At 41.9% G+C, this 17,326-nt stretch overlaps 1 protein-coding gene across 12 annotated transcripts in view; it reads left to right on the top strand.

Moving 5' to 3' along the window:
- The window catches only part of RASGRP3 (RAS guanyl releasing protein 3), a 56,188-nt gene extending 39,094 nt beyond the window's left edge, over nucleotides 1–17,094 (top strand). For 11 of the 12 annotated variants that reach the window (XM_032102527.1, XM_032102524.1, XM_032102525.1 and 8 more), the window contains 8 exons: nucleotides 1,665–1,742; nucleotides 5,540–5,656; nucleotides 7,837–7,952; nucleotides 8,729–8,876; nucleotides 12,376–12,412; nucleotides 14,853–14,978; nucleotides 15,486–15,850; nucleotides 16,352–17,094. In XM_032102527.1, coding sequence (XP_031958418.1) covers nucleotides 1,665–1,742; nucleotides 5,540–5,656; nucleotides 7,837–7,952; nucleotides 8,729–8,876; nucleotides 12,376–12,412; nucleotides 14,853–14,978; nucleotides 15,486–15,850; nucleotides 16,352–16,360 — 996 coding nt within the window. In that variant the 3' untranslated portion in view covers nucleotides 16,361–17,094. The remainder of the gene's footprint in view (nucleotides 1–1,664; nucleotides 1,743–5,539; nucleotides 5,657–7,836; nucleotides 7,953–8,728; nucleotides 8,877–12,375; nucleotides 12,413–14,852; nucleotides 14,979–15,485; nucleotides 15,851–16,351) is intronic. The other variant, XM_032102526.1, reaches the window with a different exon arrangement.
- Nucleotides 17,095–17,326: the final 232 nt, after the last annotated feature.

Below are 17,326 nucleotides of genomic sequence, written 5' to 3'. Positions count from 1 at the left end.
CCCAAATCCACACCCTGTTCATCTGGCCTGCTGAGAAAACTGTGCTCTTTCATAGGAACCAAACAACACCTTTTGAACTACCAATTCTTCTCTCACTCCCTGTCTGACCTGATAATATCATGCGCTCCAACTGAGTGCTTTTTATTTTATGCCACCAAGGAACCTCAGAGTACAGTCACTGAATATCTCACCATATGAATAATATTTATTACAGCACCTACTGGTTCCATGTTGTCTTTAGGACAGGCCCTTACCTAACACTCTGACAGCAGCATGCTGGCTGGTAAAGGAACCTGCACGATGCACATCCTTTCACTGTGCCCTTAACCAAATTACAAAGTGCAAAAATCAGCAGTGTTTCAGCTAGACAAAATGAATAATGTCATCTCCAGACTTCTCTAAAGCCATGTCTTTGCTTTGGGAGCCTGTTTTGGGAAAGGGCACAACTTCTGTCTTATTCATTGCACAAAATTCTGCCTAAGAGAGGGTGGTTCCCAGAGGTGGTTCTGCAGTAGGTGTCACTGATCCTGCTTGTTACTTACTTGGCATTTCAAATTCCCTAAAAATAACCTTCTGTCACAGTAGTTTAGTCAGTAGTAATTCTATCTGTCTGCTCGGGAACATTCTTTTAACTCAATCTTAGCTTAACTGGGGATTTACAAGGTGGAGGATAACTTCAAATCATGTCAATTCTCCAAAGCAAATTAATGTAGAAACATGACCACAGGAAACATGCTGTGTTTGTTTCCTCTCATTGCAAAACATTAGCTATAGTGTTGATTACCTTTCTCCTTCATCACTCCAAAAGAGGAGGAATTTACTGCAAACATGGATCAGTGCGAGACCCCAGCTGCCAAAGTAAAAACAGATTCATCCTACTTTACACATATTTATGTACCTTCTCTTTTTCTCAATAAATACTCTAGGGAAAAGAATGAGAACATGAAAGAAAAATCTTTCACTTATCTAGAAACAAAGCTGAAAGGCAATTTGCCTTACTTGCTAAGAGGTGATCAGGAGCAAGCCAAGCTGGGCTAAACTGAGATTGCTCTTGATGGAGCACTTTGCTGCAACAGTGGTGGCAAAGCCAGCCTGCCTCTCCCAGGCCTCTGTCTGCCCAGGGCTTTCCAGAGAGGTGTTTGCTGCACGGGCTGATCTCTGTAGAAGAGCTGTGCTACTATGGCCATTCTTGAGGAACAAAATTTAACCAGAATAAAATCTGAAGTCCTTCCAGCCTAGCCCCACTATGACTTCTTTCCTGAAGCTTTTGTATTTACCAGATTGTTTTGCTGAGGTCTCTCACAAGCATTGAGCTGCTAGAAGAAAGTGTGTTTGTGTAAGGGTGGTCTTTGGAGCCAATGTCCCTCTTTGCATGAGGTCAGCATGCAGCGCCGCTCACCCCTGGGCTCAGGATGAGGGTTGTGCCAGCCCCTAAGTGCAGTGCCTGACGTGAGCAGCAGCGTGCGCTCACCAGCCTGGCTTGTGTTTGCTCTGTGGAAGTCTGCTTTTCCAGAAGCTGCACATGGCTTTGGCATGTCTCCTGAACTCAGAGTAGCAAAATGTTGTATTTACCTTCAGTGGGGAGGTATATCTCTGCTTACAAGCCTGTCATATCCAATCCAGTCTAATAAATATTACTGTTTTCCGTTCTTTCTTATATGTAGCTGTCCTTGGACCTTTACCACACTGAGGATGATATCTACAAGCTCTCACTGGTGCTGGAGCCAAGGAACTCCAAATCTGTACGTCATCTTTTACTGTGTTTTGACATATTGCTTTTTTTGTCTTCATGCAGTTGATTAAATTTTTAAATGACAGTTAATGTGTTTCCTTATTCATACGTACATAAAGCTTTTTAGTGTTACATTTGTGTAGAAGACACAGTCACTATTTATAGGTTTTAGTGCGTATTGGGAGATATAAATATTGGAACACACTTCACAGTTCGTTATTTTTCAACAAAACCTCTGCAAGTCCTGGAAAACAAAGTTCTGCTTTAGATATATATCCTTTGTAAGTTTATATCAATTATTTATTGCATGACCCTTAGTTGATTTTCTGGATGCTGGTGTAGTTATATAAAGCAACACAGAATTAAAAGATTTGTTTAAGGCAAGGTAAATAATTACTGTAGTATTTTAAAACTGTTTGCTTAGGTATAATTGGCTGTATCTTGGGCTCTCAAGCAATGTTTAAACAGATGAGAATAGATATTACTCTTTATTTGGTTATGTGCAACTAAAGATAATGCTGCGTTCATGCATTTTTCTTTATTTTTTGGAAGTCAGAGGATACAGATAAATCTCATAATTAATAGTTGAATTTCACTTAAAGTATTACTCTTTCCTCTGCTGCCAAAGGCTGGGGACTCCACTTTCCCCTGAGCATTTCTTCAGTGTATTAACATTCTCATTACCTTTAATACCCAATCTGTGATGCTCTCAGGCTGAGCCCTCTCAAGTCTGACAGCAGCAGAAGATGAGGGTGGCTGGAAGTGTTTTGCAGGGTGTGAGAGCAGAGTCCAGGAGTCTGAGATTATGCATTCCAGTGCTTTTTAAGATTTTGAAACATTCTTAAAAGCAAGCAAGGAAGCAGAGCCCTTTAATTTCCAAGTATAAGGCTTCTCTGGGGTTTAAAATAGTTAATCACTCTTGGAGACCAGTTTGAGGACCATGTGTGTGTGTTCCCAATGATGTATTATGAACATTGATAAGGAAACTAATGAATATTTTTACAGTCAACAGTAGCTCAGCTTGCACATTTGAAATTTCATTACTGAGTCTCCAGTGCTTGTTGGATACGATTTGACCACAACAGTTGCTGTGTATTTCAGTCATTCTGGGTCCCTCATGCTCTCATTACTGCCAGCAAAGTTGAAATGCTACAGCCCTATGCTGTGGAAGGACTAATGGACCGCTACTGTAAATGAAGAAAATTATCACATTGCTGCTTTGATCCCCAGCCCGAGCTTTAAGCAGAACAAAAGCAATATAAACAGTGCTGTGAAGTTTAACAGCACCCAGCAATTGTGGGACACTTTTGCATAAGGATCGATGGATAGCCAGTGACATTGAGCTATTGCTGCACCCTGATGGGTAAAAAGCTGCAGCTGAATCGACAGAAGCTGGATTATTTGAAGCTTACTTCTCTTTGATGGAGTGCCAAAACACACAGGCTGTATTAGAGGGGAAAGAATCTGTAGAGTTTTCGTATGTGGAAAAATTCGTCAAAGGCAACATGACAGCATAGTTATATCATTCCAACTGCTCCTCGATTTGTTGTTATATGGGTACCACTCCCATGCAGGTGCACTACGGAGGAAGTGCCTCATGCTGCTGCAATCATTTTCTAGGCAAAAGTGGAGCTGATCTGTTAGCATATGAGTCTGCTGTCAACAGGGACTTGAGCAAGACTTTCCTTCTGCTAAAACTGGGAGGAGACTCTTCAGTCAGTATAGCAGCCTAAGAAAACACTGAGGAATGGCCACCAGCTGTAGTATAGCACCTCCTTGTCACTGCTTTTCCCCATCCATTAGTGATCTTCTTGCTGGGAGTTTTTGCTAATACAGCTATTGTCTAGATCTGCCTGGTGCAATTATGCCACTGATGATGCACTTAGGTAATTTTTTTTGCTTTTCAGTAGAATTCATTTCAATGCCAAAATACATAGATGTTCACAAACATCTGAAAATGCTTTCTCAGTCTACAATACCATGGTCCCTGTGCTGGTGAAATAACTGGGAGATACCATCTGAATCACAAACTGCATGACCAGAAACAGTGTTTTGGAATGTTTAATAAGTTCAACTTGGTAGTCTCTGGACAACTTTTCCTCATAGGATGCATTTCAAATACATAAATAAAATCATGGTTTTTCCTTTGAGCCTATGAGTGAAATAGAAGGAACAAATATTTCCCTTTGGCTGGTAGTCAGTAACATGAATTTTCATTGCAACTTGCCAAAAAAGCCATTGAAATTGAATGAGGCTTCAAATGAAGTAGCCCAGAAGAAAGAGGAAGGCTCCAGTGGATTCAGTCTCTTTCTGTCACTGTGTCCTCAGACCAGCAGGTGTTAAAAGCTCTCCGTGAGGTCTTGTTAGTCTAGCACCACACTGAACCTTTTAATACAGATGCTTTGAGCCAGTGCTTTTGGGAGATAGAGCTGGACGTCCAGGTTCACCGTACTTCTAATTGGAATTTAATTTTGTTGATATAGGGATGTTTTCCTCCCAAACTTACTTGTGTACATTTGTACGGGTCAAAATCTATTGAGGCATTGATAAAAGCTGTTCTAACAGTTGAAAAAGGAAAAGCCAGTTTAATCAAGCAACCCACTAACAAATCCATTTTTTCTTTTCCAACCAAACACAAAATATGATCCTGTGACCATTTCTCATCTCAATGTCAAAGTCCTCAACATCACTGTTTTACGCAATGATACGTGTAACATCTTTACATGTCTTAATTGTCTCCCTTTGAAGTCACACCAATTTAGAGCGGGACAGATGAGACCCAGATTCTTTGCTCATCACCTAACACAGGGGCTTTCTGAGACTGTGGACCCTTTCCCTTCTGATCCAAAACACACTGGATTTTTTCTGCTTGACACTGCTTCACCTGCTAGATGTCCAGCGGCAGATGCAGGGAAAGGCCAGTATGTCTTACAGCATTTTTCATGCTAACTGGTTATTTTTGAATCCTTACCTGAAAATGTATTCAGGTTTGTCCTATATTTTCTACCTGAAGAATCTGAGCTGCATTCCAGAGCTACTCCCACTGTGTAGTGGTGTGGAGGGAGTCAGGCTGTGAGCTCCATGCATCCGGTGAGCTGTCAGCTATTGTTTTGTCAAGACCAAGATGTTTTTAGAATAAAATAGTCTGGCTGGTGTTATCTGCAGAGAAAGTCAAAGATTAGCCCCTATCTACTCAAGCTGCCTAGAGGAATCAAGCTGTACATCCTGGCACATCTCAGCTGGAAACCAGTGGGGTTGCTGAGCACAATTCTTCCCCTGCTTCTGCATCCTGCTGTCTTGCTGGTGCTGCACAGAGCAGGAGTATGAACTTACTCAGGTTGTGGCAGTCCCTCACGTGGCTCCTGAGCACGGTCCCTCCAGCAGGGATCTGGGACAGACTGTGTTGTGCTGGAGAGTTCCTCAGAGGTTTTACTGAGGAGCAAAGCAGGTTTCTGGGCTTACCCATTTCTGATGCCCGCTGTGTTCACAGACCTTCCTTCCCTCTCCCTTCAAGTCTCATAGCTGTTGAACCCTCTGGAGTTGTCAGTGAGGACAGACTGCTCGGGCTTGCTTCTGAGCTCCCTGGGTGGTGGCAGTGCAGCTGCAAGGTGCCACAGAGAGCCCAACTGATTCTGTTAGTGAAGGCAGGCAGCCCTTTAAAGCCCTGCCTGATGTTTTACTAAGCACGTCTTTACGGGTACTCCAGTAGTTTGTGGTTGTAGCTGTGACATTTCGAGCCACTTCTAATGGGAAATTCAGCTTCTTAATTCAGATTTGAAAATCCTTGTGTTCTGATCCATCTCTCAGCAGCCCACCTCCCCGACCACTCCCAACAAGCCAGTAGTGCCACTGGAGTGGGCATCTGGAGTGGTACCTAAACCTGACCCTACCGTCATTAACAAGCACATACGGAAACTGGTGGATGTAAGTATTTGGAATATTACACTGGTCTAAGAGGATGATAGCTTTGATATTTTCATCATTATAATTAATTTCAAGGTTATCATGAGATTGTTATGGTTGGGTTGAATTTCAGACATATGATAACAAATTTGAGCTGTTACTGATACCTTCAGAAATACTTATTTTATTCCTGCAATCAGCAATGGGATTAGTAAATAGGTTTTTGGGTACAAAGGAGGAGACTTTCAGGAGCATCCAAAACCTGCCTCCTGTTTAATAGGTTTGTCTAGCAAATATAAATTCAGCAGGCGAAGTTGAGGTTTTGCAGCTCTAGCCACAAAATTCATGTCTGGTAACAGAGAGCTGAAAAGAAAGCTACTCAGAAACAAGGTCTCACACATTAATAGGTCCAATGAACTTTTCTGGAAACAGCCTCTGGTTTTCAGCTTGCTGTTATTTTACTGTCCAGAGCATGTCATGTTATGGTAAAGACAGCACTGTCTTGGTGTCACTTTTAAAATGTGGACATGAGGTCATGCAGAATTATAGCTGGGATCTTCTAGCTTCCGTTTGGAAGGTGAAGTGTTGTGCTAGGTAATGTAAACAAAACTAAACACCTCCAGATTCCTTTGGAGACAGAACATTTCCTTCTGCTTTCTACAAATTAATAAGTAAGTCTGGGAGGAGCTATTAAATTCTGGCCTTGTCTGTGCTACAGATTGTTAATTGGGGTTATGTTGTTAAGATAACCTAAACAAAGTCTTCAGTTCTCTCACTCAGACTTCAAGTATATCTTGTAGTTTACTTTTTGTACAAGCCCTTTTTTTAAAAAAAATTCACTCTTCTTCTAATGTGGGATGCCAGAAATGCACACAATGTTCCTGATTTGCTTTTTTCAGTGCCATATGTGTTGATAAAAATAACTCCACATCCAAACCTCTCTTTGATAGCTTGTTTAAATAGGAAGTCTGTCACAATTCCTTAATCTTTCCAGAATGTGCTCAGTGGGAGTTTATGTTTGTTTCTATGGTTGAGGGAGTTGCAGTCCCCAATTCCACAATTTTGGCCTGCTTCAGGACATATGCTTGAGGATTAAAACATGGTTTAGGGCTTTTATGAATACAGCTTACTAGAAGGCTCACACCACTCTGCACAGCTGTTTTCACTTTGCCAATACTTGTTATTTACTAGTTGCTTTGAGTTGTGCTTATAGGCACTGTATTTATTACAAAAAGTGTTGAATACTATTTGGTTTTGTGTTTTGGTTCCTTTATGATGTTTTTTGAGGTCTGCCAGTCATCGGTTACAGCCATTTGATAGAAATGGGTTTCATCAGGTTCTTGTTAAAACAAGAGCAATATCAACATCTTTCAGGGGTCTCGGTATACTAATTTAATGTCTTTATCAACAACATTTTAATCTAATGAAGGGGTCTGTACTTCATTATGTGCATCTCAGATAGTTATGTTGACTTTGACACTCGTGTTTTCCCATCAGCATCATACGTAGCTTTAACACCCCTTGCACTTCTCTGCAAACATCTGGACAAAATATAGTAACTCCTTAGCAGCTGAGGAGGGTACCCATCACCTTTTAAATTTGAAATTTGATCCCATGTCTGTTTTTGCTTAGCAGTGGATTGGGGTGGGCTGATGGATGGGAATGGTTGTTAGACACAAAGAGCTCATGATCGGGGTGTCAAAATATTAGTAAACAAATGAGATTGAAGCAGTACTGTAGCAGAGTAGAGGTGACCAGCTAAATGAGAAATGAAGCCAAAACCATCTGAAACAGTCGTGGGAAAGCTGCTGTTGGTTTTATTTCTTCCCTTTTTTCATGTTTAAAAAGTGTACTTAATGAAGCAAAGAGAATATGTCATCACATGGGACAGAATTTTAGTGACATTTCCAACAAAGAAGAAAAGTAAAGCAAGAATAATTATGTGTGAAGAGGTGTGGAGGATCATCACTAGATAAGTGCTGATGTTAAGTTTTCTTTAAAAATTAGCCATTTTTCCCATAGAGTCCAATAATATGCATATTGAAATACCAAGTAAAAATAAAAAGGAATAAACCAGATGCAACAGAGCATCTGAATAGCTGAATAGAAAATTAAGTTACATGTCATTATAATGTTGAAGAGGCCTCTATAGATTCAGGATAGTCTAGATAATAGTACAATAATCTCTTTTTTTTCCCCAGTCTGTCTTTAGGAACTATGATCACGACCATGATGGTTATATTTCTCAGGAAGACTTTGAAAGTATAGCTGCCAACTTCCCCTTTTTGGACTCTTTCTGTGTGCTGGACAAAGACCAGTAAGCTTGGAGATTTCTTTGCGGTGGTTTTTTTCTTTTCCTATATTTAAAAATTCAGAAAATACAAATATTTAAGGAACAGTGTCTCCCAAGTTTCTTGTGTCTGACAAGATTACCAACAGCTGAATCTGTTATCATTTAAATTCTTATACTGTAGTCAGTATAAGAAGTCTACCCGGGTTGGAGTCCTGCTTTACCTGACTCTTTGAAAATCATTTATGTAATAGCTTAATGAGGAATTCCTGCTGGGACTGAGTCAAAACCCTGAAGTACTGTCAAATTACAGGGGAGGTGCTCTATCCAGACCAAGCATCAGACTGGTGGAACAAATAAGTTGTGTACAGCACTGAGGAAATGAGTGCATGTAGCAGAGAGGGGGTAACAAATATTCTAGAAGGTATATAAAACATATATTTCCTAGCCAGCTGGGCTTGATGATTCTTCTTGTCCAGAATCTCCTTGGCTGTGAAGGCTGGTGGTCAGCCAGAGGAATGTTTTGTGTGAGCAGTAAGTCAAGTTCCTTCATTTAATGGCCTGGTCTGTGTTCTGATACCACTAACAGGTGAGATAACAAGGTTCATGCTGCAAGTTCAGTGTTATTGTTTAAAGGAAGATTAGAATCACAACTGCTGTAAGGGTTTTTTCCTTTCAGGACTTTTTCAGCTCTTTCAAAGGATGTGCTTTGTGTGCTGCATGCTTTCTGCAATGAGAAAACCCCAAATTTTTCAGTGCCATGAGCAGTGAGAGATCTACTCTACTTTTTATTTCCTTTACAGAGATGGTCTTATAAGCAAAGAAGAAATGATGGCTTACTTTCTAAGAGCTAAGTCACAGTTTCAGTGTAAAATGGGACCAGGGTTTATCCATAACTTTCAGGAAATGACCTATCTTAAACCAACTTTCTGCGAGCACTGTGCAGGATTTGTAAGTATGATTTTAATACCAGCATATCTTAAAAACAACTTTTACCCTTTAATGGATATGGGGTGAAACTGGCTCCATACATTGCTAAAGTCTCTTGGCCAAATAATATCTCATGGCATTCAGAAGCACAAAACTTTTACTCACATTGTAACTGTGCAATCCAGTTTTGATTTAGTGGTTTCTGAAAATAGGCATTTGTGAGAATTTCTTGGGGGGGGGGGGACAAAATTACATTAGCTAAAGGATATTAGAGACTATATGAATGGTTTTACTTGGTTTATCTTAAGTTCTTTAATTTGGCTTGATTTCCCATGAAAACAAGCTTGGAGGAAAATAGATGTCTGGAACAGAGGATGTAGATGAGGCAGAAGTCGTTCTTTCTCAGAAAGTTGCACATGGCAACATAGATATGTTCATAATTCTCTGAATGGCTATAACAGCCCTAATTTTTTCTCTATTAAATTAATAGATCTTCTAATTTGGTAAAGAAACCAAAAGTGCTTCTAGCAGTTCTGTACAATAAGAATTTTTTGAATTTATTAGATGGGAGTTTTATAATTTGCTTTTTCTCTCAGCCGCAACTTACCAGATGTCACTTATTAGAGTGCTCTCTACATATCTGGGAAAGGATTGGTTTTGTGGACATTTGAGTTGCTTGTGAACCTCTAAGTTTTCCACTTCAACCCAAATATAGTAAAGAATAAAGAATTACTATGATATAAAAGTTGCTTTAATGGACACACTTGGCTGAAATCAAATGTCCACATTTAGACAGCTGAAGCAGTAAGGGCAGAGGCCCATGTCCTCTGCTTGCATGTGGCCCACATAACCAGCTGTAAACCCAGCCCCTGTCCCTGCACACCAGAGCAGATACGCCTCTGCACTCTGGGGTGACTTTATTCCAGGATCTTTTCCACTAAAATGGTTGAAAGTAGCAATAACAGCACTGCTAAGCACAAAAACGTGCCTCCATTCAGACACACTCTGGTGTTCCTACCCTAGTCCATGCTCCATCTTCCACTCAGTTCTTTTGCGACGTGTCAGTTTTGTTCAGATGCTTGAAGTCCCTATGGCAACCACTGCCGCTGACTAACGCCGTGGAGGAGAAGGAATTCCGCCTATTTCCGCTAGAAGTGCAAAAGCTTTGGAGGTGACATGGTCAGTGCTGACGTAGGAGCGTGCTGGTGGGCTCCCGAGCTGACAGCTCCAGCAGACCCACGGGGCAGGGACAGCCACCAGCCAGAGCGTGTTGTTCCAGGCTGCCTTGGGAAGATGTCATTGCGTTTGTGACACTCAGCGCAGGTTTGGAAGGCTTCCACAGCAAAGCAAGGCCCGAGGACTGCCCCGAAACGTCCTCTCCAGCAGATATTTTTCTCCTGCATCAATTTTCTAATTGGCCATTGTTAGATTTTTCACGTCTCCCTGATTACATCCAGTGCAGGAATACAAATGAGTAAAAGGTTGTACAGGAAATGGAAATAAGGTCATTTTTCCTGTCAGCTCACTGAAGTCATTGGCATTGTTCTGTGGATGAGTTGGACTGATAGGACAGGAACCAACTACAGAATCTGCTGCATATTTGTTCTGCATTTCAGTGCTACTCATCCACGGGTGGAAACCTAATTTCAAACTGATGCACTGATTCACAGTCAAAATAATGTGCACTGACCATGCAGCAGGATGAATTGACATGACAGTACAATGCACACAGTTATTAAAATGATACAAACTTTGAAGGTCAAGCTAAGACTTAATGCCATTAGCGGCACAAAGTTGATATGCCCATGGCCAGTCACAGTTCCATCCCACAGCTTGAGCTGCACCACGTGGCAGGGTAGGTGACAGGCCATCCTGTTAAGCTTTATAATCTGAATTTGCACAGATCCTCTTACCTTGGAGCTGGCTCAAGACAGCTTTGCAGCAAAGCTGTGTCAGACACATTCAAAGCTTTAGGTCAGAATTCATGACATGACACTTCAGCTAAGCTTTCCCTGTGGTGTGTAACCACAACAGTGGTGCCAAATTTGAGTGGGAGGAAGGTACAGAGATAAGGTGAGGAGTGAGGAGAAAGGACTTCAGTGGGAATAGATTAGAGCTTAAAAGAAATAAGCAACAATCCATGTCTCTTACAGTGATCCTGTAAAAGAGATCTGGGAAAATAGGTCATTGCTGCTCTTTTAAGAGGGACTGGGGTGCTCCACTGTTGCTTCCTGAGCACAGCAACTGCATTCACTGTGCACATATGCAGCATTAGCAAAAGAATAAGCAGCAGGCCTTCTATGGACCCAGGTTCCACTGTTGTCCTTTCTGTTCTTTTTTTCACTATTCTTCTACCTTGGCTAATCTATTTTTGCTCTCTCCAGACCCCCGTTTTTCCTTGCTATTTCTTTCGTGCAGTGAGTGGGATGTTTTTCTCACCCAGAATCTTTCCATTCTGTTTACTTTACTCTTTCCTTTGTATTCTGAATGTTCATCATCTCTTCTCTTTAAACTGTTCCTTAATGACCATATTCACCCTCCACTCTCTTGTGCATGGATACTTACAAATCTGGTGAGGAGCCACATGCAGTTTCAGCTGCCTGGATGTGTTCACCCTCCCTTCATGAGGTGAATGAGTTCAGGAAAAATAAACACCAGAGTCCCCAGTTTTTTTCCTTTTATGCTATGGAGTTAGAAAAATTGCCCCTTCCTCCCACTGCTTCTCAGAGTGGAAATGCTTGTTTTTATAAAGCCATGGCTGTAGATACAGTGCTTCTGCATATATAGAAAACAATTTGCTAGGGAGTTTCCCTGTTTCCAAGCAATCCTGCTCACGTGGCAGTGAAAGCTTCCCAAAAGTGGGACCACACACACTGGCCCTCTGAAGTTTAGCGTTTGGTAGTTCTAAGTGTATGTCAACAAGAACAGCTTCTGAGGAAAGGCTAAGGTGGAATCTAGTGGCTTTTCTGCCTGTTTCATTCTTCAACTATTTGGGGTTTTTTGGGTTTTTTTAAGGTGGGAAAAGGCAGGTGCACAGATCAGATTGCTATGGCTAGGTGTGCTGGAAACCAGTACAGGAACCAAGAACCTAGTTTTTATCTCGAGTGGTGTTTTCTTCTGCTGTGTTTGAACATTATGGATCAGTGATGTATTTGGAAAATGGATGTACACAGGAAATTCTCCTGCAGATAACACTAAGGGAGCCCAGAAGCAGAATGTGCTCTGCTGCTTTCACAAAGCTTGATACGATGGCAATTTTTCACCCGTACCTGGAAGCAAATGTTGTCTGTCTCTCTCCTTCTCTGGTAGTCCCATTACTGCTAGTAAGTAGCAGAAGTAAGGGAGAAGGTACACAAGTCTTATCACAATTAGAGGGGGAGGTCTGCCTGACAGGAAGGGTGTTAAGAGCAGTTGTATCCTGTTTGTGCTTTTGTAGCCATTGGTACTTCCTCATTGTGACCTTGTTTTCCTTCCAGCTTTCTTTTCTGATTCCTTGATGTTCTTTTGTCTTTCTTTGCAGCTCTGGGGTATAATCAAACAAGGCTACAAATGCAAAGGTAAATAAATATTACAAGGATTTTTTTTCAAGCTATGGGTGGTGGGTTTTAGCACAAGTCAGTCAACCATACCTTTAACTAAAATGGCATATGTTCAAACACATCTTGCATCTACATTTGGTATTGTCCATGAGCACTGACTACTGGTACACTCTGAAGTCTCCCTGCATTAGAGAAAATACCACCCAGGAGGAACACACATATTCTGTGAGATAAAGGTCCAAAGCAGCCCCTGACTCCATGAGCTGTCACTTTCTACCAGTAAAGACCTTGTAAATTGGAAAACCAAGTGTTCTTATCCTAACACTGAGACACATCCTGAAATATATCCCCTGAGACTCAGGCCAGGAAAAAGTCTGCTGGCAACACTGTTTGTCATGTACATCCATGTGCCTGTAGTGAAGCCTATTTGCAATTTAATAGTGGCTGAGCTAGAAATACAGAAATATTTAATTCCTAGACTGCCCAGCAGATCTCCTTGCAAGATCTTCTTCAGACATTCAATTTATAAAAAATCCTAGAGTTCTTACATCCCTCCCCTTTGCCTTCATAAAATACTTAATTTCTTATGCAGTGCTTGCACCATATTAAGCAGGTCAGAGGAAAAGGGACATTGTAGTGGTCCTTATTGGCTTTACAATCCTGGACCTATTTATTTCTCAAACAGCCCAACTCTGGCTGAAGCGCACTGTTGATTTTCACAGCTGTAGCTGCATCTCAGTTATTCACAGGGGAACATTCACATTTGTACTCTTTTTCCCCTAGTCTTACACTGACTCCAAGGAGAAGGACAAAGAATTCACAGTATTTTTGTTTAGGATACACCATATTCCTGTCTCTCTCCAGCCACAAACCTCTCTTCCTCAGAGAGGGATGGGGGAAATGTCCATGGCTAAATCAACATATGTAATTCAGATATTCTTGATTACTGTCATCTTAGAAGCTTTGAAGGGGCTGGTTGCAGTTTATAGTTTTACTGGTAGGATGAGGGAAGGAAGGTAAGGTTTTGTCACACCAACCTGTAAACTCAATTTGAGATCTGAAAGTTGAGCTCCTGTCCTGCATCGCTGCCTGTAGCAGTGGCCCAGTGGGGACTGAGCGCAAGTGTTTCTGTAAAGTCAAAGTTACAGGCAATGAGGCATGAAAGCAAGAGAGCAGAGCTGCTCTCTCAGATCCTACAGTGATCAAGAAGCGTGAGGGTGCCTGCCTTTTGTTGCAGCAGCTACTGGCTGCTCTGTGTTCCAGCTTCACTGGATTGTGACACCCACTAGGGATGAATTCTGCCTTTGAGCACAGAGCTGTCATCCTCTGAACCTCTGACACAGCAGGGGGAGGGAGGGAGTTCCTCCTTTCAGGCCTGCTGCCTACCCCAACACTGTGGGAAATGAGCTAAAAGCTAGACTGCCTGGTCTGCAAGTGATAGGAGTTCTCCACTTCAAGAGAGATCTTCAGTGTATCTGAGGGAGAGTGCTACCTTTGAGGCAGAGAAAACCAGAGCTGGGCATATATTGCTGTATTAGTCATATGATCAAGGTGGCGGCCAAAACCAGAACTCTCACCCATCATGCCAGAGCTGCTGCCCTGAGCAGAGTGGTTCTTATAGCAGAGTTAAAAATGCAGCACCCTGGCAATGCTTGCCTAGAACAAAATGCTGGGCTATGGAACAGCAACAGAGAAACAAGGGAGATGGGAATTTTCAAACAATGGAAAAGTACACAGAGGAGAGAGAGATTGTGTTTGGGGCACATCCTCCACTCTTCAGCCCTTTCTTACAGATAAGATCCATACTCCAGCCACACTTCAGATAAATGCACCTAGCAATGATGTATCCACAGTGATGCAGATCCTAGCAGAGGCTTGGAGTGCAAGTACTCAGCAAGTCTCATCTGGGTGGATGATACACTTCCACAGAGTTCATTCATGTGCTCATGTTGCTTCCTGAGCTACTTAGACTAGTTTTAACCTACAGTAGTCTGCACTGACATCCAGCAGTCCTTCCAGAGGCTTAGGATATGGGTGCTCTGGTGTCTTCTAACCAAATATGTTTACTATAATGGGCCCTGCTGGGTGAAATAAAAGCCAGCCAAATAAATAATGCCCCCTCTCGGGGCAGAAGTTTTATGCATGGCATACACAGGATCATATCAGTAATTCCACATCTCTTCCTTGAGACCATTTTATTATTAAAATATCATCTTACTTCTTCTCTTCTCCTGCCATTTTTCTATTAATGGCTGTCATGGAAATTATCCTTTTTTTTTTTTTTTTTTGTAATGCCCTTCACACCAAATGATCCATTTCTGTGACTCCCTTCACACCTTCTGTCAAACTGTTTGTTCCTTCAAAGTCCTTCCTTGGTATCTGCCTGCTAATAGCCCTGAGGGATTACCAGATAGTTGTGGCTTTCCTTTTGATGACTTGACAATTTCTCTCTTTACAGATTGTGGTGCCAACTGTCACAAGCAATGCAGAGACCTGCTTGTGCTGGCATGCAGGAAATTTTCCAGAGGAACCTCAGTAGGCAGCAACCACGGGTCCCTGCCTAGCAGTCCATCTCTGCCTCCAGGTGAGGGCAGTTTTCTTCCTATTTTAAACCATTTCTGGAATCCTCTCTAATGGCCAGTGTCCTTGCTGCCATTTTTAATTTTTCCTTTGTATCAACACACAGAGCAGCACCTCTACTTTTCACTGCTCTATGGCATGTGTTCAGTCCTCAGATTACAACATCCTTTTCTCCAGTGATGGCCTTTGTGTCCCATCTAAGGCTCACTATCCTCCTCACTGGCACCCCTATCCCAGCTGAAAAGAAACGAAATTGTACTTCTCCTTTTTTGTCACTTAGGGGGAAGGAGACATCGGGCACAATTCTAGCACTGCCTTACTCAGCATGGTGAGAGAATAAAATCTGTGCACACAGCATCAGAAACAGTTTCCGAGCAGCATAAAGATACTGATAATTATACCACTGCTGCATACAAGGGGTTACCTCCCCACCCTCCCCCAGGCTTGTTACCTTCTTGTAAAGACCTTGAAATAGAATACTTAAATGAAACAATTCCACCTTCTCTTTCAGTCCAAGATGAAGTATTTGAATTTCCCAGTGTTGCTGCAGAACACCAGGACCTTGATGGCAGAGCTATCACCCTCGTCACTGGCTCTTCACGAAAAATTTCCGTGCGGCTGCAGCGGGTGACCACCAGCCAAGCAACGCAGACAGAGCCACTCTGGCATGAGCCAGGCTGGAATGATTCAGGTTCCCATACTTTCCCCAAAATGAAGTCGAAATTCCACGGAAAAGCTGGGAAGAACAAAGGCTTTGCAAAGTGGGAGAATGAAAAGCCCAGCATGCAGGCTGATGTAGAGCTAGAAGCCGAGGCCCCACAAGTTATACAGGATCACAACAGGATAGAAACCCTCCCAGAAAGACAAGAATCTGAGGTGAGTTCCAAAAGAAGCCAAGACAGTTTAAAATCTGCTCCAGTCTGAAGTCTCATAAGGTTATTTTATTAATTTCAAGATGCTTTTTCATTCAAATTTGTCATTGCTTCTTGCACAAGAGTTACTTTCAGAAGAATGTTAAATCATCCACAGATCCCTGTTTTCTACACTGCAGTACACATTTACTGTGATGCTGTAACTGGCATTTTGGGTTTTGGTGTCAGTATGGGCTTTTTAGCAGTTGGGTACTTTTCATTTTGAAAATTATTAAAATAACCTGGTGGATATCTGGCACTTTCTGTGCTGTTGTACCCTTGCACTGCACAGTTCAGGGCTCTGTGTTAGACTCACAACAATTAGCATTCTGACAAATACAGGAGTCCAGGCTGAGGCAGGATATCGGTCTGTTACTGTCACCCATAAAGTTTATACTTCCAAAGCCTCATGCTTTTATTGACCATCTCTGCCAGCATGTAAATGCCTATTTTCTTCTGCTTACAGGATAGCTGATTGCTCACCCTGAAGCACAGAAAACTGAAGATGACAACTACAGCAAGTGTTGATGGACTGTCACAGACCACATCTGGCCATAACAACTGTACCCATACCTCATCCTTTTAAACCCAACCAGTGCCCTGTTTCCTTAGCTGAAAGGTGTTATAAGGCACTATTTATTTTCTCACGAGTAAGCCATTTAGATGAACATTGCACAGATACAGCAGAACGGATCTCTGTGCTCAGTGTTTTCTTTTGTATGACTTCTGTGGAAACTTCCTCTACATGCCAGTGAGGATATATTTGGCCTTCTCTAAATGCACTGCATCATTTTGGTATGTCTGCCAGCAACAACAATGGTGAGGACAGAAGCCAAGCATCTAAGTTTGTTCGATAACACTCCTTTCCCGAGGCTTGTAATGATCATTTAAGGAAAGAAGTAGGTATGTGTGTTGATTAAATCTCAAACAAAAATCTCTCACGAAGTCCTCTATACTGAAATTCTTTGCACAGATGGGGTTTTGAATTTTGGCTGTGTTTACATTGCTACGGTGAACGTACTGGTGTTCAGCACAGTGATACCAGTTCCCAGACTGGTGATCCTTCAAACAGGCAGCAGCTGGCTGAGACTGAAGGAATTCCAAGACACTCTGTGTTTGTCTGGTTACAGCACAATGGAGAAGGGTCATCTTTGCCAGGACTGATTATGGTAACATTAGCATGCAATAAACACTTCAGTTTTAAGTGTGTGTGTGTGTGTGTGTCTGTGTCTGTGTATATATGTGGATGTGATACTTTTCTCTGGTTAGCAAGCTGTACACGTTAAGACTAAATGTTCTGAAGAGCAATCTCCAAATTAGCAGTTTGCTAATGTAGGACATAGCACCTGACTCTATAATGGTCCAGCTTGAAGTTGCATTTTGCAGAAGCTTTAAGTTATTGAAAGAGCACAGCCCTCATCTGAAAAAAAGAGAGAAAAAC

The sequence above is a fragment of the Corvus moneduloides genome, chromosome 3 (genome assembly GCF_009650955.1).
Source record: "Corvus moneduloides isolate bCorMon1 chromosome 3, bCorMon1.pri, whole genome shotgun sequence".
Lineage (NCBI taxonomy): Eukaryota > Metazoa > Chordata > Aves > Passeriformes > Corvidae > Corvus > Corvus moneduloides.
This window is presented reverse-complemented; position numbering and strand designations above follow the sequence as displayed.